At 40.5% G+C, this 23,540-nt stretch overlaps 1 protein-coding gene across 22 annotated transcripts in view; it reads right to left on the bottom strand.

Moving 5' to 3' along the window:
• OTUD7B (OTU deubiquitinase 7B) overlaps window positions 1-23,540 on the bottom strand; it is a 55,094-nt gene that overhangs the window by 12,869 nt on the left and 18,685 nt on the right. For 10 of the 22 annotated variants that reach the window (XM_008514876.2, XM_008514880.2, XM_070607187.1 and 7 more), the window contains 5 exons: window positions 10,940-11,089; window positions 6,090-6,278; window positions 3,874-4,101; window positions 2,183-2,284; window positions 1,274-1,401 (listed from right to left, as the gene is read on the bottom strand). In XM_008514876.2, coding sequence (XP_008513098.1) covers window positions 1,274-1,401; window positions 2,183-2,284; window positions 3,874-4,101; window positions 6,090-6,278; window positions 10,940-11,024 — 732 coding nt within the window. In that variant the 5' untranslated portion in view covers window positions 11,025-11,089. Of the gene's footprint in view, window positions 1-1,273; window positions 1,402-2,182; window positions 2,285-3,873; window positions 4,102-6,089; window positions 6,279-10,939; window positions 11,090-14,372; window positions 14,657-23,540 lie in introns of all 22 variants that reach the window. The other 12 variants (XM_070607195.1, XM_070607192.1, XM_070607194.1 and 9 more) reach the window with 2 other exon arrangements.

Raw genomic sequence — 23,540 nt, 5'->3', positions numbered from 1 at the left:
GGTCACTGCCACAGCTTGGCTTGATGAATGGTGTAGGTCTATGCATGAGATCCAAACCTACAAACCCAGGCTGTCGAAGTGGAGCACACCAGACTTAACCACTACGGCATGGGGCAGCCCCAGATTTTTTGTTTTTGAGAAAGAAACATAACACATTCTACTTACATATTTTAAATCTTCAGGGCATAAAATTCTAATAACTAAAACAAAAAAAACCCTTAGTTCTACATTATGGTCAGTTATGACAGAACAATAAAAGGAGAAAAGAAAGAACATGGAAAGAAAAGATAACTTTCTGAAGAGATAGTCTCATATTAATGCCAGAAACATCTAGCCATATACATGGTAAAATATAGATATACACGAAGAGCAGGAGGTTAAACATAAAAGACAGAGAGGGAACCAGGGGAAAAAGAAACAGGAAGACCCATTATCTTTATGTAAATATATATTGTCATTATTAAAGAGAAAGAGTCAGCAAACTTTTTCTGTAAAGGGTGAGATAGTAAATCTTTCAGGCTTTGGGGGCCATATGAACTACTCTATTCTCTTGCTGGAGCAGGAGAGCACTTACATAAACATACACACGTAAATGAATGGGCGGGACTGTTTCCAACAAAACTTTTTTTTTTTTTTTTTTTTTACAAAACTAGTTGGTGGGATTTGGCCCATGGGCCATAGTTTGCCCAACCCCTCTTGTGGGGATGGAAAGTACAAACAGTCCATTGTTGCTTTCTTATACAAAAGAAGCCTCAACATTTACTAAACCCCTGAGAAGTACCATTCAAACTCAAGTTAACAAGCATACTTTTAAAATTTTTAAACAAACAAAGTGAGCATATGAAAAACAAATGGTATATACAGCCAAAAACATTTTTTAAGCATTTACATTTCTACAAGGGTTGAAAACATAAGTCCTTAAAAATTGGTCTAGGCTTATTTTAAGCAAAGAAACAAAACAATAAAAATCCTATGGACTTGTGATATCTCATTTTGCAAAGGATTGCCACTAAAGGCTTTTCTCGAGCACCTATCAGGTGAAAATCACAATGTTAAGATACCTTCTCTACAGGTCTCTGCTTCCCCACACCAGTTCTCATGACTATATCAGAAGGCATTCATCCTGTGGGGTTATCTGCATTTTGTACAATTTCTAGGATTACAGGAGGAGTAACACCAACCTAAGCATCTGGAGACATTTCCTACTGGTAGGCACTGGGCATTTCCCCAGGTAACTTTGGGAAACAAGGTGCTCCCACCCAAGGCCCCTTACCTCTTTATTCTGCTGTGTCTGCTGCCACCTCCAGCGCCGTTTTAATGCCTCTTTCTCGGCTCCCTTCTCCATGAGCGCATACAAAGCTTTCCGCAGCATCAAGTCCCGATCGTGGAAACCCCACATCCCTACGGCAAGAAAGCATAACAGAAAGAAACCTTACCTTGACTCAACTCCACTTGTTAATTATGATACACAGACTCCAGCATGAAGGAAATCAGGCGGAAGCCTAGGTTCAAAGAAACTCCTGCTGTGACTTAGGGGAAAGGTTCTTAAGAAAGAAAAGATGTTCCTACTCCGAAAGTTCAGAAACTGAGAACTTGAACATGGGGAATATACAACATACTACAAATTCCTGGCAGGAAGCCCTTCCTGGTGATGCAAGTCTAACGAACTAAAATATAGCACAGCAGCAGATAAAATGGGTCTGGCACATGGCAATCAGCATCAAAGCTTGAGGGATATTTGGAAAATGGGGACTTTTTTTAAAGCTAAGACAAATAATATATTAAATTATACATAGGCTTTAAAATTTAAAGCAAACATGTCTCACAAAGGACTGATGAAATATATTTTCTTTATACACCAAAAGAATAAATATTAAGTAGACTTATATACACACATACAGTTATATACTTCTTGCTTACTGATGCTAATTACTTCTGGGGGTCAGCTCTCAGTGTGGGGCTCATGCTAAATCCTGTGTTCTCCATACCATCTCTAAACAAGACTGAAAAACCACGGGAGGGCTCTCTTCCATCTCTTCCTGCTGACACACACACACACAACCTTGCTCTGAACCGTCACTTCTGCCTAAGATCAAGGCTGGTTGGATCAAGTCCTACGTAAGAGATTTAACTCTATCACTTTCTTTATATAAGGGAAGGGAGGATCACTTTCAAGACTTACCAAGAGAGGCTGCATGCAGGAGGCAGTTTCCATCTCCAGTTGTTGCCAAAGGAAGCAACCTCTGACAGGTGGGATCCACACTTACCCACCAGTTCAAACGCCCTACAGAAACAGGAGGAAGAGGAAAGGAGCACATTATCCATAAAGCCTTTCCCACTTCCCTATTTCTAAAACAGACTCCAAATTTGCCTCCTCTAGAAAGCCTACCTAGAATAAAACCATCATTCTATTACTCTTTATATCTTCTTCATTTATATCTAATCGATCAGAATCTGGTGAGCACGACCGGTTAGATCAGTGGTTCTTAAGGGGACATTTGGCAATGTCTGGAAATATGTTTGGTTGTCACAACTGGTGAGGGATGCTACTGGTGTCCAACGGGGAGCAGCCAGGGAGGCTGCTAAACACAATATAATGCACAAGGCAGCTCACACAACAAAGATTATCAGGTCCTAAATGTCAGTAGTGCTAAGATTGAACAATCCTGGGTTAGATGATGAGGCCAAGGTCATAGATTGAAATCTGTGTTGACTGCTTGGTCTGGCTCTGATTCCTTCACTCTGGTCAGGAGACCGGTAAATATTGTAGCAACAAAGCTCAGCACAAATCTATCATCAGTAAAGGAAAAACAACCCAAAGCATGTATTTAAAGTGTCATGCAAGTTTCATCTGCATATATGACAGTCAGCATGTCAGCATGTATGCAGTGTGACTTTAAAGACATCAGCAATATGACAAAGTAAATAAAACACCCGAGAAAATGAGTCCCAATTCTGTATAGTCATCCCACAACTGCAAATCTATTATACCTATGAGGAAAATATTTTATGAATGATGCTTAAAAGTTTTCTTAAATTACTGAAAAGTCTACAGAAATAAAACTGGCCTATAATCTCACTAGCCAGGTAACTTGCTTTTTTTTTTATTTTTTGAGGAAGATTAGCCCTGAGTTAACATCTGCTGCCAATCCTCCTCTTTTTGCTGAGGAAGACTGGCCCTGAGCTAACATCCATGCTCATCTTCCTCTATTTTATGTGGGACGCCACCTCAGCATGGCCTGATGAGCGGTGCCATGTCCGTACCCAGGATCCAAACCAGTGAAACCCTGGGCCACTGAAGTGGCACGCCCGAACTTAACCACTCTGCCACGGTGACCGGCCCCCCATGGGAGTTTTTAATAACTGACTAGCTTTTCCAGAACTCCCAGCTGCCTCAACCTATCATATTAACTAATTCTAATAATAATTTAAGATAAACACAGTTGTATAGGTAAATAAGTCTTTTGAGAAAGGTTCATATAAATAAATGTGACTTTTAGATTAATTGCTACTATGCATCACATACGGCACTGGTTCTTTCAGTTCACAAGGGTGTTCTAGAGCCAATTATAATTCACTTGTATTTTTTTCATACATTGATTTTTAGGTATTGATTCCTAGGCTTTTTGTGTGTATATCTGGTTTCCCTTCCATCAAACAGGAAATTTCCAGAGGAAAGTGTTTAATTTGTGTCCTTTCTTCAACTTGAAGAAGCACCTAGCTCAGGACAGGTTTATCTGACTGATGCTGACTGTGACTGCAATTAGATCACACACTTACACTGGAAGTAACTGGTCAAGCCCAGCCCCTCCATATGGCTGCCTCTAGGTGGAGAGCAGAGGGAAAAGCACAGGAGAGGAAGAGTTCACCGACCTGCCTGTTCCAAAGCGACCAGCATGGACTGTTCAATGAGGTCTCTCTCTATGAAGCTGCGGAAGTCTTCATTGTACACAGTGAGATCTGGAAGCTGGAAGGCACAGATGGGCATTTCCAGGGGGTGCTCACTGCTCCCCCCACCCCCACCATTGGAGGAGACATGGGACCGGGCCAGGGAAACAATGCTGGAACTGGCGTGGGAGATGCCCCTAGACAGGCGTTTTTCTGCAATGAGAAATGGAGTCACCTTAGAACATATTCAGCCCACTCAGAGAACTCTCCACTCAGATGGTGATGGTTACCTCTTGCCAAGGTTTCCAGTCAGGGAAAAACTGAGAGTCTAACTGGCTACCCAATTTCACTACCCTCTTTCTCAAGCCAAACACAACTGGAGAAATACAGAAAGTGGCATTTTTCCAGGCATTCACACTAGCACCAAATATACATTCCTCTGTCTACCCTTTTTGGAATTTTACCTGAACAACTTCTCCCTATGACTGTCTTCTTTCACTTCCATTTCCCCACATACTAGGGACCCATTCCATTTGGCAACTTGGTCATTGGTGGGAGGAAGAGGGAACCAGGGAATGGGGTTTCATTTGGCTAGATTGAGTCAAATAATCTCTTTGATAATTTTCAGGATCTTGGAAATGTAGAAAAGGATTTCCATTATAGAAAATTAATCACAAATCTTACACATTCAGGAACTTTCTGACCTACCATCAATAACATTAATTTATATTATTTATTACAACTTTTCTTGATACTCATATTTATCAGAAATTTATAGGTACAATCAATTCTTACTTAACATGCTATAGAGAAAGTCAGTAACACAGATAGTGACTCAAACTATTTCATTTGTTTTGAATACATGGCACTTAAAATTCGCCAGCAGATGTTACAATGGTGACCATAACGTGCTCAGTGTAGTATTACAATTCATTTGCATGGCTTCAGTTATATAAAGATAATCAAAGAGCTAAAAATCGTATTGGGTAGCAATTCTTAATCCAATATTTGCCAGAGACGATGCACAAAGTAAGGCAAGAGTTGTCTGAAGTTATATTTTAGTGACGTCTTTTTTTTTTTGAGGAAGATTAGCCCTGAGCTAACATCTGCTGCCAATCCTCCTCTTTTTGCTGAGGAACACTGGCCTTGAGCTAACATTTGTGCCCATCTTCCTCTACTTTATATGTGGGATGCCTGTCACAGCATGGCTTGCCAAACGGTGCCATGTCCGCACCCGGGATCCAAACTGGCAAACCCAGGGCCGCCAAAGTGGAACATGTGCACTTAACCGCTGCGCCACCGGGCCAGCCCCAAGTGATGCCATTTTTTAAACTCTGTTTTTAGGTATTTAAAAAGTACCATGTGCCCATGGTAAAAAATCAAACTGTATAAAAGGTTACAAAGAAATCTCTCTCATTCAAAATTCCTGACCCCTTCCCCAGAGGCAACCTTTTGCATCCTTCTAGAAGCACATATAGCCTTTAAAATCATTTTTAAAAATATAAACAGAAGCATACTATATACACTTACCTTTCTCAATAGATTTTAGAGATTCTTCCAATATAGCACGTCAAATTCTACCTAATTCTAACGGCTGCAGAGTATTCCACAATATGGACGATTACAATTTATTTAACCACTCCTCTGCTAAAGGACATTAAGAGTTATTTTCAAGCTTTAACTTTCAAGCTTTACACTACATATGTGTATGTCTATTTATGCATGTGTGTATGTATTTATTTAAAGGATATATGTATATATACACGCACATGCACATACACATAGATGATAAATTCCTAGAAATGAAAGTGCTGTTTCGGAGCTTATATAGCATTTTTAAATTTTGATAGATACTGACAAATATTAACAAAATGCCCTCCCATGAGGCAGATGGTAGTGATCCTTTGAATTCTATCTTTATGTGTACCACATCCCAACAATTAGATTGTTCTCCTCCTCCCTCCATTTCTTTCACAGTATCTAAAGAAGGCCTTTATACAGGATAACACTCAAGGTGCAGAGAGACAGTAAGGGGCTCAGCAACTGGACAGACTGAGGCCACCTCTGATCAGTTTGGCTAGGGAGAAGGGGGAGGAATGGAATCATCTTCAAGGGATCACTAAACTCTCTGACTCCACTTAGCAGTCCCCTCCCTTCCTTTCTACTCTGTAAACAGAAACACCCCTCAGTTACCCAACTACCTTGAACGATGTCATCCTGCCGCTGTAGGGTGGGTCGGGGAAGGCGAGTAGACTCTCTATCAGAAAACCCTTTCTCAGGGGTCCTGGAGCCACCACTCCGTTCACTAAAGGGCAGGGGCAGGTTCCCAGCATGGACTTGACGTAGCTGTTCAAAATCACTGAGGGCGGCACTCACGTCCCAATTCTTTCCTGTCAGGAGACAAAGCAAAAAGTGAATTGGGCACTCAGAGTACAGGGGAACTGAGAAAAAACAGAACGAACACTCTAACCATCCTATCAAAACTAGCCAGCGTATACTCACGCACTTCAGTCATTCCCCTTAGCCACACCTTGCTTTAATTTTCTTCACAACACTTCAATCTAAGATATCACAATTTCTTTTCTTTACTTATGGTCTACTTCCTAAGTAAGCTCCATGAGCAGAGGAAGTTTGTCTCTCTGAACTGAAAGGGCCCTTTGAAACCTAGTAACCTCATTTACAGATAAAGGAAATGAAGCCTAAAGAGGCAGAGTGTCTTGCCTAAAGTCACCAGGGCCCAGCAGGACTCAAGCCCAGGTCTCCAAACTCTGAGATCCAGAGAGTTCTTAGCCTAGAAGTGCTCTACGGTGTCCTAAACCACCTGAAATTGTATATAAAGTTATAGGTATATGCATTTTTCTAAAGAAAGAGCTGAGAGCTGTCATCAGATTATCAAACGGAATTGTTTTTTTAAACTTTGTTTTTTCTTTAAAGATTGGCCCTGAGCTAACATCTGTTGCCAATCTTCCTCTTTTTTTTTTTTTCTTCTCCCCAAAGCCCCCCAGGACATAGTTGTATATTCTAGTTGTAGGTCCTTCTGGCTGTGCTATGTGGGATGCTGCCTCAGCATAGCTTGATGAGCGGTGCTAGGTCTGCGCCCAGGATCCAAACTGGTGAAATCCTGGGCCACCAAAGCAGAGCACGTGAACTTAACCACTCGGCCACAGGGCCAGACCCAAAGAGAATTGTTAACTACCCCAAAATTTAAGAATCACTACTCTACTGAAGACAAGGCCCTAAATAATAATGGATTTTTTTTTGTTGCTTTCTCCAGTTAAATTACTGGATAAATAACATACTGCATAATTGTTCATACTTCTTTCTGTTCTATCATCTGCCACCACCTTAATTCAATTCTTATCACCTAGCATCCCCCCTCCAACCCACTCTAAGAATCCCATGAGACTAACCTTTCTAAAGCACAGTTCTGATCATATCAGTTCCATGATCAAAATCTTTAATGATTTACCATTGCCTACGGAATAAAGCCTAAGCTCCTTTGTCTGACATTCAAGGCTTTCTATGACCTGGCCTACTTTTCTAGCCTTTTCTCTGTGCTTCAGTTTCCCTGGTTACGAAAGTAGAGATGATACCATATAGTGTTGTTATGAAGATTAAATGAATTGAAAGCACTTAGAACAGTGCTTGGTACACAGAAAGCATTATATATGTATTTGTTGCAGTTGCTGTTATATTTCTTATTATTGTTATAATTCTCCAGTTAAGCTATATTAATCATCCATGACTGACGAAGTTACTTCTGAATCATTACAGTCACCATTTGTTCCAACACCCTTTGCTCACTCTGCTTCAGTCAAACCAGCCTCTTTGCTATTCCTAGAATAAACTAAGACCGCTCCCACCTACAGCCTTTCCATGAACTATGCCCACTGCCTGGAAGGCTCTTTCCCCAATATACCTACACAGACAATTCCTCATCTCCTTCAGGTATTTGCTCAAATGTCACATTCTTAATAAGGCCTACCCTTACTATCCAATTGAAAGTCGCAACCTACCTCATCATTCACCCTACCATTTTCCATAGCACATAACACCTTATAATATACCTTACTTGGTTATTGTGTTTATTGTTTATTGACTATCTCTCCTGCTAGAACACAAGGGCAGAGATTTTTGTTTGTTTTGTTCAAGCATCCAGAAGCTGGCACACAATAGGTCCTCAATAAATATTTGTTGAAGAAGAGAGGACTTCTGTCCTGAATAAATGAATGAGTAAATGACATGTCTTGAGCACTGGGTCTGTATTTACAACTGTCTGCAAAACTCCTTAACATCAGATCCTCCTAACAGTCAACATGTCCCAAACCAAATGTCCATCACCTTCCCTCCTAAAACTTGCTTTTCCCCCTCCTTCTGTATCCCCTAAATCAGTAACGGCATCACAACCCCTCCAGGCCAGAAACTTCAGTCATCTTCAGCTCCTCGTTATTCCTTAGATCCCACGCCACCTCCTTCCTCACTATCTAGTCAATCCTCAGAGTTGTTTGTATGCCTACAACAACTCTCCAATCTATTCTTTCTTGTCCATTTTTATTGTCACTGCCCCAATTCACTGTCCTCATAATCTTTACCTGGTCTTTCGTCTTTTGGGAGGGGGCTCTCTAGTCTCTTTACTCCTAATCTCTACTCTCTCTCATTTGTTCTTTACACTACAACCAGAGTTAACTTTTAAAGGAAAAAGCAAGAGATAGAAAGACAGAGACAGAGAGAAAATGCAGATCAGGTCCTTTGAGTCTCCTTCTAAATTACATCTGAAACCCACCCACTTCTTGTGCTACTCCATCCCCGTCCCAGTCACCATTATCTCTCACCTACTACTATTGCCTACACTGTGGCAATACTCTTGACTGCTTTCACCACTTCTCCGGTCACCTTCCAATCCATTCCTTACCCTTCAACCACTACACTACTAAAAACTCAAATCCAGTCATGTCACTCCCCTGATTAAAACCCTTCACCAGCTTCCCACCAAACACAGAATGACATTTTGAACTCTTTACCATGACCTACAACGGTCCCTGTATTCTGCTTCCTGCCTATCTAACCAGCTTCCTACAATTCTTGCACCACTCTTCCTACCTCGTTCACTATTAGTTTCTCCAATGTGCCAAACTCTCTTTCATCTTAGGGTCCTTGTGTAAGTTATTCTTCTATATAAGCACTCTCTTCTACATGCCTTTGTCTTGCTACTCCTAGGCATCCTTCCGGTTCAGCTCAAATGTCACTCCCTCAGAAAGGCCTTTTTCTACACTTTATATCTAAATTAGTTTTCTCTCTTACACTTCCATAGCACCCTCAACTTTTCTTTCACATCATGAATATGTGTGCACATGGATGTATGTGTGCATGTGTAAGAGACAGAGAAAGAGAGAGCACAAGCATTAATTTGTAACATAACTGTTAAGAGCCAGACTCTGAAACTAGATTGCCTAGGTTCGAATCCTACTTAACTTCTCTGAACCTCAGCTTTTTAAATCATAATGCTGCGATAATAAAACCTGCAGAGTGGCTGGGAAAATAATACATCTCAAGTGCCTCAGATATACTGAACACATACAGGTGTTCAACACATGCTACAAGAGGAAGAGGAGGCATTTGAGCTGAACTTGAATGACGAGAATTTCAGGAGAATAATGGAGGAAAGGACACTGCAGGAAACAACTTAACATGATCAGGGAAAGGTGACAAGTTGGGCCTGGCTAGAGCACAGGGAGTGTAGGAGAATGTAGTAGGAGATTAAACTGAAAATTCAAGATAAGGGCAAAATCTTACTGAATTAGCAAGCCGAAATTTTAAACCCTGATCTTCCATCTCCAAACTAACACTCTTCCCACAGGTAGCTAAGCAAATGTTAAATTGTCACACCTTGCTAAGGCTGACAATCTGAAAAATTACCTGCATATCTAAGAACTTGCCCCTTCTCCCACAGGCTTATCCATTTGCATGAGTATATATTTTCATCATCAAAAAGCATCTGTTAATTATGACTCCAAACAAAGAATCCTACTGACATGATTCCAAGCCTTAAAGACCTTAAAAATCTAGAACATTTACACTTATGTGTATATACAGATATAAGTAAACAAAAGCAGCAAAATGAAAACATTAAATTAGTTCACTCTACATAGAATTACCCATACAAGGGGCCGGCCCCGTGACCCAGTGGTTAAGTTCGCACACTCCACTTCAGCGGCCCAGAGTTTCGCCAGTTCCGATCCTGGGTGCAGACATGGCACCACTCATCAAGCCACACTGAGGCGGCATCCTACATGCCACAACTAGAAGGACCCACAACTACCATATACAACTATGTACTGGGGGGCTTTGGGGAGAAAAAGCAAAGGAAAAAAAAGGATTGGCAACAGTTGTTAGCTCAGGTGCCAATCTTCAAAAAAAAAAAAAAAAAGAATTACCCATACAAATTAGGGAAGGAAAGAAACAAAACCATGGATGATCTCAAATATGAAAATCCAAAAGTCATTTATGTACAAAGCGGAAGTCTTACTGATCCAGAATTATGCTTTTAGTGGACTAATATAAAATTTCACTTGCATTACCTAAGCATAAATTGACAGTGGAGAAAGCTACCCCAAAAATTCAGGTGAAAAGAGGATTTTGCATTTTAAAATTATGGTGGGTCATACACAAAGTAGATTATTAGAAGTAACTTAAACGTAAGGCTTACCATATACAGAGTCTTTCTTTTTTTTTTAATTAATTAATTTATTTATTTATTTTTTCTGCTTTATCTCCCCAAACCCCCCCTGCACACAGTTGTATATCTTAGTTGCAGGTCCTTCTAGTTGTGGGATGTGGGATGCCGCCTCAACGTGGCCTGATGAGCGGTGCCATGTCCACGCCCAGGATCCGAACCCTGGGCCACCGCAGCGGAGCGCACAAACTTAACCACTCAGGCACGGAGCCGGCCCCTACAGAATCTTTCTGGTCACCTTAAATCTTCTAAGTCTTCCTAACAATAAATATCACATTTTACTTTCTCTCTTCTCAATCTCCCCCAGAGACTCCTTACCTTCCAGGAGATCTCGGGCCAGTCCTGGCTCTGCCCCTGTGGAACGGACAAAATCCGACAGGACAGCATCCATGTCCAGGGTCATGTGATCATTAAGTACTTTCACACAGCTGATGTAGGGAGGACATAGATCAAAAGTCAGGCCTCCACCTGAGGAAAAGAAACACATAAGGCTCAAATTACACTGCAATAGGATGATCCAATTTTAGCAGCTTCCTAACCAGATGGAGAAAGCTCATTCATTTCTATTGAACTTATTACAAAGAGTAACATCTAGTTTCCTAACTGCTCATTAATTTCTTAACTACTACATTAACCACAAAACCATAATACCACTCAGAATAATGCTTTTCCTCTAGCTTTCTAGAGTATTTACATTTCTACCCATCAGCTTGCTTAGCCAAACCAATGGAAGGAAGCAGCAGAATACCTCTCTGAAGAACTGCCCACCTGCATTATTCTCTAACACAGCACCTTGTTTATTTCCTTCCTGGCACTTGATATACCTTGAAATTATTTTAAGTAGTCACTGTCTAGCCTCCTCCTCTAATACGTAAATTTCCTGAAAGTGGGAGGCTTGTGTGTCTTGTTCACTAATGTATCCCCAGCATGTATCACGTGGCACTTGACACAGTGCCTGGCACACAGGCTCTCAGTAAATATTTTCTGAATAAATGAATGAATGAATACTATACACTGAATAACTTCACAGTTGACTAGTATTCTGATACTAGCTGAGGAAAGGGGAGGAGCAAACTGATAGTTAAAACTGCTCTCAAAATAAAACAATAAGCTATTCATAAAGCAGAATGGAGATCCCCAAAGTTCAAAACAAAAGCCAATCTTTGTCCGCTAACTTCATGAACCTAGGAAACATGCTTTTCTCCACTCAGGACAAATGACTGCCAAATGAGTTCACCTGAAAAAGATCTCTTCTTTCAGACTTGACTTTGTCCCTGACCTGACAGCCTGGCACAATGCATATCCCCCGAAGTTAGCAGCCCCACTGAGGAAGCAATAAGGGAGTGAAGGACAATCTCTAACCAAATTCTGCCACATCAGACAGGTTTACAGAGGACTGGTTCATAAAATCACCAGGTACACACCTGCCCTACCACAGCCACCTCTCCCCTGCCTTTTGGGGAAGGCCAAAAGTAGAATTCTCAAAGGTAACGGGTGACTCAGGTGACTGTCTCTTCAGAAACATCTACCCTAAACAATGTCAAGTCTAAGGGTGACTCTCAGATAGCTTCTCCTCACACCTCTTGCGACCCCAGGACACAGCTTGTTTAGTGGCATGATCAGATCCTAACTTTCTGCATTCCTTAGAAATATCAAGGCAAATAAACAGCAATGATTTTGGGGTCACAAAACTAGTAGGTCACTAACTTGATAAGAGTGAATTTTTTTTTGAGAGAGAGAGCAAAATAGAAAGTATTCTTTCTTGCACTGCTCCAGTAGTACAAGAGATCCATGAGTGCAGGGACATGTTTTATTCACATTTGTAGCCCCAACCTCTAGCACAGCATCTACGATATGGTAGGCAGTCAATAAACGACTGATGAATAAATGATTAAATGACTAAGTGAACCTCCACCACATCAGTCACCACCACACCAATCAATTTGAGGCTTAACTTAACAGATCAGAAATTCTCCAAATCACCCTTCTATTTCTAAGGGTCTGCCTTGGTCCCAATCCATCTCTCAAAGTTCCAGAAACTCTTCTTTCTAAAGAGACATCAATTGTACAGTTACTACTTCCACCATCCTCATAGCATATGATTTTTACCTACACCCGTATATATTAGCTGGGTGACTTTGGTCAAATTACTTAGAGGGTTTCAGGCGCCTCTTGTATATCCTAGACTTGGATTCAATGACGTCTAAGATCCTTTCCAGGTTTAAAAAAATGAACTGTATCAGTTCACTACAGCCTCATAAACTATGATCCTTACTTTCTCTTTTGGTCTATGTATTATCAACGTCTAATTTACTTCCATTTCAATATTACAATTGTCAGCAAAGGCTACAAATACATAAAGAACTTTTGGCCTAATATATCTCAAAGCCAAAATGTTAAGTTATAAAATAAATTACTTCTTTACATTCAATACTTAATTAAATTCCTTCAAAATTCACAGACTAATGAGTGGCTTCTCCCTCCCCTCATACAGACAAGAATTCCTTCTCCAAGCTCATTTTAGTCACCGTCTGAGGTCACAGGAGATGGTAGGAGCCCAACTTATAAATAATCCAAAACCAAGAGCATAGCTGCAAAATTAATTTCAATCTTCTCTCTTAAAACATGCAAAGGAACTTAGTAAAACCACTTTAATAACTTTCTGAAAGAATGTGGGAAATATACAATAAGCACACAAATAGCAGTCAGCAAAAAGGTGCTCAGCAGAAGAAAGAAGAGTTGATTAAGCCACAGGCATGTAGGCAATTTCCCAGCCAGATACAGGCTTCTAAGCGAGGGAAGCCAATGAAAACCATCAATGTTATGGCATCACAGATCTCATATGCTAACAAAGTAGGTCATTCTTTTCCAAAAAATATTTTTTTAAAATAGAGATCTAACATTATCAAGAATGCCTTGCTCAAAAATTCAAAGCACTAAACCAAACTTCTTGGCAGATTCTTATACTTGATGTCTCCAGGTGCATGCCATGGACTCCACCCGAACCCCACCCAACAGGTGAGGACAGCAGCTTTTATTACATCACCACCAACCCCCAGCTAGAGCATCTCAAATTCCAAATGGATCCAAGGCAATAACTAAGACTCAACGTCCTTGGCTCTGTCTCAGCACACAGGAAGGAAAAAAGAAAACAAACACTGGCTTTCAAACTTTCAAATGAAACAGAGGAGGCACTCAAATATTTGTCTATTGAATGATGTTTAGACAAACGTCAAGTGGAGTCAAAATCCTCCAGTCTAGCAATTGCAAGAGACTTCAGCAATTATTTAATCCAGTATCTGCCCCCATACAAGAATCCTTCTATTACATCTCTGACAGATAAATCATCCAGTCTCCCTGGGAATACAACCTCTGACAGAGAACTCATTCCTTTGCCACGATGTCCATTTTATTCAGATAGCTCTAATCATTAGAAAACGCTTTTCTAAACTAAATCAACAGCCCTCCTGCCCATATACCTTTCACATATTGGTCCTTGTTCTGTTCTCCAGAACAATAAAATCTACTCCCAGAAATGAAGGAATCTTCGTGGGAAATGATTAGATAAAGCATTTCTTTACATAAAAATTTGCTGTGGATCAATAGAGCAATGTTATGATGAGCCAGCCAATGACCTTTATTTCACAAAATGCTTCCTTACATCAACACTTGCTTTTACCTGTATTCATTTGTAAATGCCTGTGCTGACCATAGTATAAACTCAACATATGGAACAAAGGAAGTCATGTACCTTGTTCAAAATTCACTTCTGCTGCTATCTTTGCCTCTCATTCCTACTTCTACTTCCATGCCCTCTTGAAGTGATGACAGCAATCAAGAATAAAAACTAACAGGGGCTGGCCCCGTGGCCGAGTGGTTAAGTTCACACGCTCCGCTGCAGGCGGCCCAGAGTTTCGTTGGTTCGAATCCTGGGTGCGGACATGGCATTGCTCATCGAACCACGCTGAGGCGGCGTCCCACATGCCACAACTAGAAGGACCCACAATGAAGAATATACAACTATGTACCAGGGGGCTTTGGGGAGAAAAAGGAAAAAATAAAAATAAAATCTTAAAAAAAAAAGAATAAAAACTAACAAGTTAATATTAATTAAGCACTTTCAAAAACACTGTCTTATTCATTAATGACAAAACTCCTTGTTTATTATTCCCAGTTTACAAATAGAGAAACAGAGGCCACCCGGTGGCACAGCGGTTAAGTGCGCACGTTCCGCTTCAGCGGCCCAGGGCTCGCTGGTTCAGATCCCAGGTGCGGATATGGCACCACTTGGCAAGCCATGCTGAGGTAGGCGTCTCACATATAAAGCGGAGGAAGATGGGCACAGATGTGAGCTCAGGGCCAGTCTTCCTCAGCAAAAGGAAGAGGATTGGCAGCAGATGTTAGCTCGGGGCTAATCTTCCTCAAAATAAATAAATAAATAAATAAATAAATAAATAAATAAATAAATAAAATAAGGCTTGAAAAGTCACGTCGGTTGCCCAAAGTCTAAACCCAGATATTTTAAACTCATGCTCTCTCTAATGTACCACACTGCCTCCCAAGGGACTAAGGCATTACTGATTCCCAGAATTGCACTGATTCTTACCCATTTAATTCTTTCAACATAGGAAAGCACTGTGTCCATCTCTCATATTTATTAAAGACCTAGACACCTGCCTTACATTTTCCTCAGCAGTTTCAACACTCACCTGTAAAATCCATCCAACATTTCTGCCTTAAAGTTTCATAATCTCATCAAATGCAAAGACCTCCATCTCTACTCCAACAACTCAGTCCCGGACCCTGCCATCTCCTGAAACCATTCCTCCTCTAAATCTGCAACTCTCAACATCTTACTCTGGCTACAAACTCATCTCCTTCCAGCTTTTCAACTACCAAACCTACTCTCTTACCTCAAGACATCCTCATCTCAGAGTAAGACATCCAATTCCTTAACCACCTTATTCATCAATTCAACAAAAATTCACGAAGTGCCTACTGTGTGTTAGGCAGTATGGTCAGAATTAGGAACACGACAGTGAACAGACACAATCTCCAACGCAAAGCTTTCAGTATGGAGTAAAAAAACCACAAAATTTCCCAAACAATTATACTTACAATAAAGACATGTTGGCAGGAGGGTGTTACCTCCAATAGGGAGTCAGAAAAAGCTTTCCCAAGGAAGTGACATTACACCCAAGAACAAAGAAAGAGTATGAATTGGAGAGACAAATTGGGAAAGAAAGAGTGCTCCGAGCAGAGGAAACATATTTCCAAGTTCCGTGGCAGGAAGGAACAAAGAGGTGAGAATGGTGCAAAATGAGGATGAAGAAAGGGCCGAGTGGACCCTGTTAAAGACTGACATTTTATCCTAAAAGTAAGGGAAGCCATTGAAGGGTTGTAAGCAGGGGCAAGACATGATCAGATTTGAATTATTAAAAGATCACCCTGGTTGCAGTGAGAAGAATAGTTTGGAGCGAGCACAAGTGGATTGAGGGAGAATTTGTTAGAAAATTATCGCAAAAGAGATGACAGTAAACTGGACTAGGATGATAGCAGTGAAGACTGAGAAAAATGGATAGATTTCACTTTGTCCCTTCTTGCCTAAATGACTGTGAACCCAATGACTGATCACTTAATTTATTTTCCTGTAAAAATCTAGTTCCCTTATCCTTCTATTTCATCTGCCCAACTTGCATGGATCCCACATTCAATTTCTCTGCTACTAAATGGCGCTATTGAGCAAGACAAGATCACATAAGCTTGCAGAACAATATGACACAAATACATGGCATTCAGTCTCATTCTTTTCAATGAAACACTGCTGTCTTTTGCTTGACTTTGATACCTCAACCAATCTTCTCAGCTACTATCCCATACCTTCACCATTCTCCTTGAGCCTCCTACCCAATCCGGATCACCTCCCTTACTCCTGGCAGATGACCTTGCCTCCAGCCACAGAAACAATTACAAAACAAAGCAAGAGGAGTTCCTTCAGGTTTCCTCCCCTGCCGCTACCTGCTGGCTGCTAGTCTCCTCTTCCCTGAAAAAGTCCTCCAAATAGACTACATTCACTGATGCTACTTTCTCACCTTAGGTTGTTCAGTCCTCAACCTACCAAAATGGGCTTCTATGGAAGGAGAATGGCACTGGCTTATAGATAAGATCGTTACAATCCTCCTTACTGCCTATCTAAAGGGATCTCTTTGCAGCATTTGATACTTACTGACCACTCTTCCTGCCTTTCTGACTCTGTGTCTTGGTTACCTTTGTGGACTCCTCTTCCTGTGCCAGCACCAAAGGTTAGTGTGCCCACAGTTCTAACCTCAGGCCTTCCATCTTCTCATTTTACATCATCTCCGTGACAAACTTCTTTCATGCCCCTGAACACCAAATGCTAACGACTCCAAATGTATTCGCAGCCCCAAACTCTTTCCACCCACCTGGGAATCCTACAGGCATTTCAAAATCAGCACATACAAACATGGGCTCCTTCTCTCATCTCTGTCCCCGACCCTTTCAAACTACTCCACTTCCAGTACTGCCTATTCTAGCAAATGGTACCATCACCCCCCACCAATCACCCAAGCCACAAGCCTAGGAACCACCCTGGATTTCTCTCTTGCCTTATCTTCACTCAGAAACAGTCCTTTACTAAGTTTTACTAATTTCACCTTAAAAATTTCTCAAATCCATCAACACTTTCCACAAGCTACACCTTTTTTATTCTCTCTCAGGTTTTCATATCCTAGACCCCAGGAAATACTTTCCTAATTTCTCCCTCTTCCTCTCTACAGCAGTTGTTCACAGTGGTCGCTTGTGGAGGCTCATCAGTCTAAAATGAAAACATGATAGTATTCTATCCCACTGCTCTCAATTCTTCAACGGATCCTCAATGACTACAGCTTAAGATCCAAATTCCTATACATGACACAAGAGGCCCTGCACAACTGGCTCTACCTAACTCTCCAGCCTTATTTACCTCTCATCATTCCCCTTCTGGTACTGTAGTTTCCCAAGTACACTACGTGTTTCAAATTTCAGTTCCTCTGTACATACTGTCCCCTCTGCCTGGAGAGACTCCTAGTCTAGCAGGTGAATTCCACCTCTTCTCTAAGACTCACTTGAGTACTACCTCATTTGCAAAACCTTCTCCGGCTTCTCAAGTTAAACTGCCTACTTCCTCCATGATGCTACACCTTGTACTCTACCTCGATCACATTATTTATCACATTGCACTGTATTTGTGCTTATTTACATGTTTGTCTCCCCATTAAATCATGAACCATTTGGGGGCAGGAATCTTGTCTTGTTCATCCTGTATGCCTGGCATCCAAGCACCTTGTAGGCACTTAATTTTTGTTCAGATGAACTGAATTGTATTTGTACAGTTCGCCACTAGAAACGCACACAAAATGGTATTGTTGATAATCAGATAATCAGTGTTGTAAACAGGCAAGTCTAAAACAGTGGCGCATCTCAAGGACATCTGCTTAAGATTGCTATATGATCATATTTGCAACAGATTTCTCTTCCTAAACATCGTTTAACTCAGATTAACATTAAAATCAGCCTGCATGCTCTGAGTGCCCAACTACTTAGTAACAGAGAAAAATGACCCAAAACTAAATATCGACTGTAGATAACAGAGCTATGTTAAAATGCCTGAGAAACTACTGACCCTACATTCTCTCGTCTACAACACCCCCCAAAGCCTCCACATTCTCACACTATACCCACTCTCCTGGTCCCACTGATGCATTACAGCTGTGTCTGAGTACTCTCCAACTCCTCCCAAATCTCACTGGAAAACCACAACATTCAAGACTGTCAAGAATTTTCAAAGGTCAAAGACTCCTCCACGTCTATGATGTTAGTCTCCAGAAATCCAGACAGGGAGAAAGAGGAGGAACAGAAAACCTTAGAAATTTCACACAATTCTTGATTAGGTGGGAGGGAGAGATTAAAGACTGTCTTGGTAGATTGTTTTCAGTTAATATGAGTTCTTCCAAGTGAAAGAAACAAAATAAAACCTTCTTAGAAAAAACAGAATATGACCAAATTCCATACTAAAGAGACCTATGTATCACTAAATGTTACAATTCAGAGATAATAAGATGGGTCTATAAGGAAGAAATGAAGCAAAAAGAAGTAATATGTGTTAAAGCTTAAGACATTATTTCATTTAAACTTCCAAACAACTCTAAGAGGTTTGTTTATATTGTCAACCCCATATTATAAATGAAGACACTAAAGCTCACAAAGGTTAGGTAATCTACCCAAGGTTACACAGGTCAAAAATGGTAGAACCAGGATTTCTATGAACCAGCCTGACTCCTGAGACCAGACACTTGCACTCTGCCACACTCAGTCTAGGGAGAAAACACAGGCAGTCCACCCTCACTGCTTCCACTCCTTTCAACTCCACATTGAGAAAGAGAATTGGCTCCGGATTCAGACAGATCTAAGTGCAACTCCCCAGTCTATGACTAAAGGCTGTACAATCGTGGGTAAGTAATACAACCTTTGCCTCGGTTTCTTCATGTATAAAATGGAGAAAATATCTGCATTTCAGAACTTTTGTTAGGATTAAATAACTTATGAAAGGCTTTAGGGCAGTGCCCAGCACACACTTAAGTCCTCAAAAAATATCTGTTGCCGCCTTCATGCCAAACTCCCTCCCACACACTCTGCCTCACTCCACTGGTGCCCAACACAGCCCCTGTAACTTTCCTTCAAAAGCTCCTTCTACTCCTCCCAGTCAAATTCTCCAGTCCTACAACCATTTCCAGGCACAGTCTTAAGATATACACACAGTACCCAGTCTATCATTCCCATTCCAGTGTCTTTCAACTCCCTGAGCCTTCCAGAAAATGTTGTAAAGGGGTCCCTTAGTTCTACCTTTTACCAGATGGTCCGTCAAAAATAACAGCAAAAGAAAAATGTCCTCTCCTAAATGTAAAGGCATAGCTAAATAGCTCATTTCCTTCCCAAATCTCTAGGAACAGCAATTTCACACATATTTACTGGAATCCTAATGTCTTAATCTACCAGTCCTACCTCCCTGCCTTTACCCCTTACTACTCTACTCATTCCAGATTCAAAGATTTTATACTATTCTCTTAACCTCAGGCATGCTGTCTATTTTTTTGATTATTGAAACGAAATGTTTACATCTCCTCCTACCTACCCTACATAATTCTGGGTTGTTTTCTACCTCCATTACAGTACATACTCAGGGAATATCTACTTTCTCCCCCTAAATCAAACTTAAGAGGAAAAAAAATTCAACCCGATCATATAATTCACCACTCCCAGAACAATTTATTAGTTTACGATATGCTATTGTGATACACAACAGTAAGGACTCAAGAATTAGCCCCATGGCTTCATCACTACCACTGGTATGTATCATGTGTCAGAAAAAGATTTAACGATTTTTTCAGGAGTTTCTAGTTTTTTATCAGGCCTACAAACAGCAAAACAAATCCCCAAGAGACAAATCCCATTAACAGCCACATGCTAATATAAAGATCAAGGAGCACCGCACTGAGGACTCCCTGTGAATTGGCACTTGTCTTTTCAGTGCTACTGACAAAAGACTCCTTGGATTATAGTTATTTGGGAATTTTAATAATTTGGAAGGCATGTACAATACAAGTGACCTTCAGAAAAATAAGGGTGGAGAGAGGCATAGAGAAAGTCTGTTATTACAATATTGGCACAACAACAGCAACTTGACTAGAAACAGAAATCATCTTCATGTTTATTTTCTTAGATCCAGACCAGTTTATCTGCCACTCACAATGAATTTTTTCTTTTTCCTTTCAGCTAGGGCCAAGGACAGTCCAAGGACTGGGTTCTCAATAAATTCAACTTTTAAAAGAATAGTCTGGGGGCCGGCTCCGTGGCCGAGTGGTTAAGTTCCCGCGCTCCGCTGCGGCGGCCCAGGGTTCAGATCCTGGGCGCAGACACGGCACCGCTCATCAGGCCACACTGAGGCGGTGTCCTACATCCCACAACTAGAAGGACCGGCAACTAAGATATACAACTAGGTACGGGGGGGTTGGGGAGATAAAGCAGGAAAAAAAAAAAAAGAATAGTCTGTAAAAACAAAAGTTCTACCTGAGCCCTGTGATTCAGATTACTGAACTTTTGATGTGAGAAAAATAAATACTACAAATCAACAGAGGCTAGTCTAATAGCAAAATACACTATTACTCTAGAATCAACCTTCAAACATTCAGTAGCCAAGAATCTTCTCTCTACTTCTTGATTCCTAACTATTGGTCATTTCACTGTCAATTATAGAACTTCCATTCAAGGTGAGAAATAGCAGAAGGAAAAAAATTCTAATTACTGTCCTATCTACAAATAGTTATCCATAGGAATTAACCCACTTTATAAATTTCTTCTGGTAAATTAACTTCCTTCAGCAAATAACTAATAATTTTTTAAAAGCCTCAAACAAGAAAAAGAAATTTGCCTTTCTAAAAATATATAATTCATTTCAAAGAAAGAGACTTTTTGTTACTATTATTATTTTTTAAATTCTCTATCTTCAAGTTCCATCTTTCCTGGTCATATCTAAACCTCATTTGAACTCCTATAGGCCCAGCCTGTGGAACATTCCCTGGCACTTGCTGTTATCATATACTGCCTTGTAATATTAGTTGGCCTTCCTGATACTCACATCTTATCTCTCCAATCTGACTATCAGTCATTCATTCAAAATTTACCAAGCTGGGTCCACCACATACCCGGCACTGCCCCAGGGCCTGGGGATATAAGTGAACAAGAGAAGCCACAGTCATACCTTCAAGGTACTCCAGTCTGGCAGGAGAAATCTAAACATGGTATTAGTGCCCAAAGGGGTAAGAAGAGGCATAAGGAGCAACCAGTTTACCTGTCTGTGTTAGGGAAGTTTCTCAAACTGAGTCTTTAAGATGTGTAAGAGCGCATCAGGTTGGAGAAGATACATTCTAGATAGAATTAAGATCCTTAAGGCAGGCACACTTCTTTCATACTTTTAAAAATTCTAAACAGGCCTAACAAATTGCTTGGCACATAGCTGATGCCTAACAAATATTTGTGGTTCTAAATTATTCATGCTAGTCCACGTGTGTGGATAATTGAAGCTAATCTATACCTCAAATAGGCTTGTGAACTATTTACTGGTTTCAAATGTCATCAGTGACCCCATAGATACAAATAATCAAAGTCTATATGAACAAATATATTTGTACAGCTTCTGTTCACTAAGAATAGCTTAGCTTCTCTTTTGCTGTAATTTTTTGTTTTTAAAGCATTTTCACAAATATAGCCTCATATAATAAAAATTTTAAAAATTAAATACTCCTGGGGCTGGCCCTGTGGCCGAGTGGTTAAGTTCGCACGCTCCGCTGCAGGCGGCCCAGTGTTTCGTTGGTTCCAATCCTGGGCACGGACATGGCACTGCTCATCAAACCACGCTGAGGCAGTGTCCCACATGCCACAACTAGAAGGACCCACAACAAAGAATATACAACTATGTACTGGGGGGCTGTGGGGAGAAAAAGGAAAAAAACAAAATCTTTAAAAAAAAAAATTAAATACTCCTTTTAAGATTTTTTAATCTCCTCTTTTCTGATGGAAAACACATACACGCCGAGAAGCTTACAAAGCTTAAATGACACCCAGCGAGCAAGGAGCTTGGCCCTAGGTATTCTAAATCTGAATACAGGGTTCCTATCAGTTCTCCACGGATTTAAAGCAAACTCAAATCAGTCTAGCCATGCAAACTTCACAGGCTAAACAACTATTTAATATTTTGCTTTTAAAAATACTATCTATGTTCATCCACACTGTCTTCTAGCCACAACCATCCTCCCTACGCTCCACCAACCCTACCAATACACACATAATTCTTTTCCAGGTCAGAGTTAAGAAGCAAAAACTCCAACCCAGGGTATCCTGAACATTATTTGGGTCTCTTTCATTTGTATAGGTTGTGCCTTTTGTAGTAATAATTTTTTAAAAAAAGCAACCAAGTCTTTTATATTTATACACATAAAATTAGTCTCGAGCATATAATACAATCTGATAGTTCCAGTCTACCTGAGAATAGAGACTACATACTTCTATTATTCACATAATTAACACTTCACATTTGGGTCTTATGTGGAACAAGCCTGTGGAAAAGTTTAGAAAGTCAGTCATTTTCCTTGTTTGGGACTTTAGAATTATGGACTTCAGAAGTAGGACATCAGAGATCATTTCATTCCATACCCTCAAGCTACAGATGAGAACACAAGAACCAGGTAAGTGAGATTAAGTGACTGGCCCAAAGTCATAGAGCTAACTAGTGATAAAACTGTGTACTGTATAGAACATTAATCTGTTCACTCCCATTCTGGTATTCTTTACTTGACTTCACATATACTGATAACTTTCAATTCTCCATGTGATCCACTTTGTGGATTTGTCTATGAAAACTTCCTTTCCTCCTGCTACCCAGCTACGTCTCTCACTTCTACAGATGTGTACCAAAGAAAATGATGCATAATTAGGAAATGTAATCGCTTAAGCAAACCATATTAAGGAAGGGAAATCGTCTATAAAGAAAAGCATGAAGGCACACATTGTTCTGCTCGAACACAACTACAGACATAAACTGGATTTGAAAAGATTCTTTTAGCATTATATTCCTAAGGGCTGAAGTTTTGTAGCCAGAGGGTAAGATATAATTATGTGTGACATGGGGATAGATTTTTCTTTCTTTTCTATTGATAGTTTGAAGCTATAATATACTTCTCATATGCTATTAAGAAATCACAGGGGCCAGCCCAGTGACGCAGCAGTTAAGTGCGCACGTTCCGCTTTGGCGGCCCGGGGTTTGCTGGTTTGGATCCCGGGTATGGACATGGCACTGCTTGGCACG

Source organism: Equus przewalskii, unplaced genomic scaffold (assembly GCF_037783145.1).
Source record: "Equus przewalskii isolate Varuska unplaced genomic scaffold, EquPr2 ChrUn-10, whole genome shotgun sequence".
Classification (NCBI taxonomy): domain Eukaryota; kingdom Metazoa; phylum Chordata; class Mammalia; order Perissodactyla; family Equidae; genus Equus; species Equus przewalskii.
Note: the sequence above shows the minus strand (reverse complement) of the source record. Positions and strands in the feature narration are given on the sequence as shown.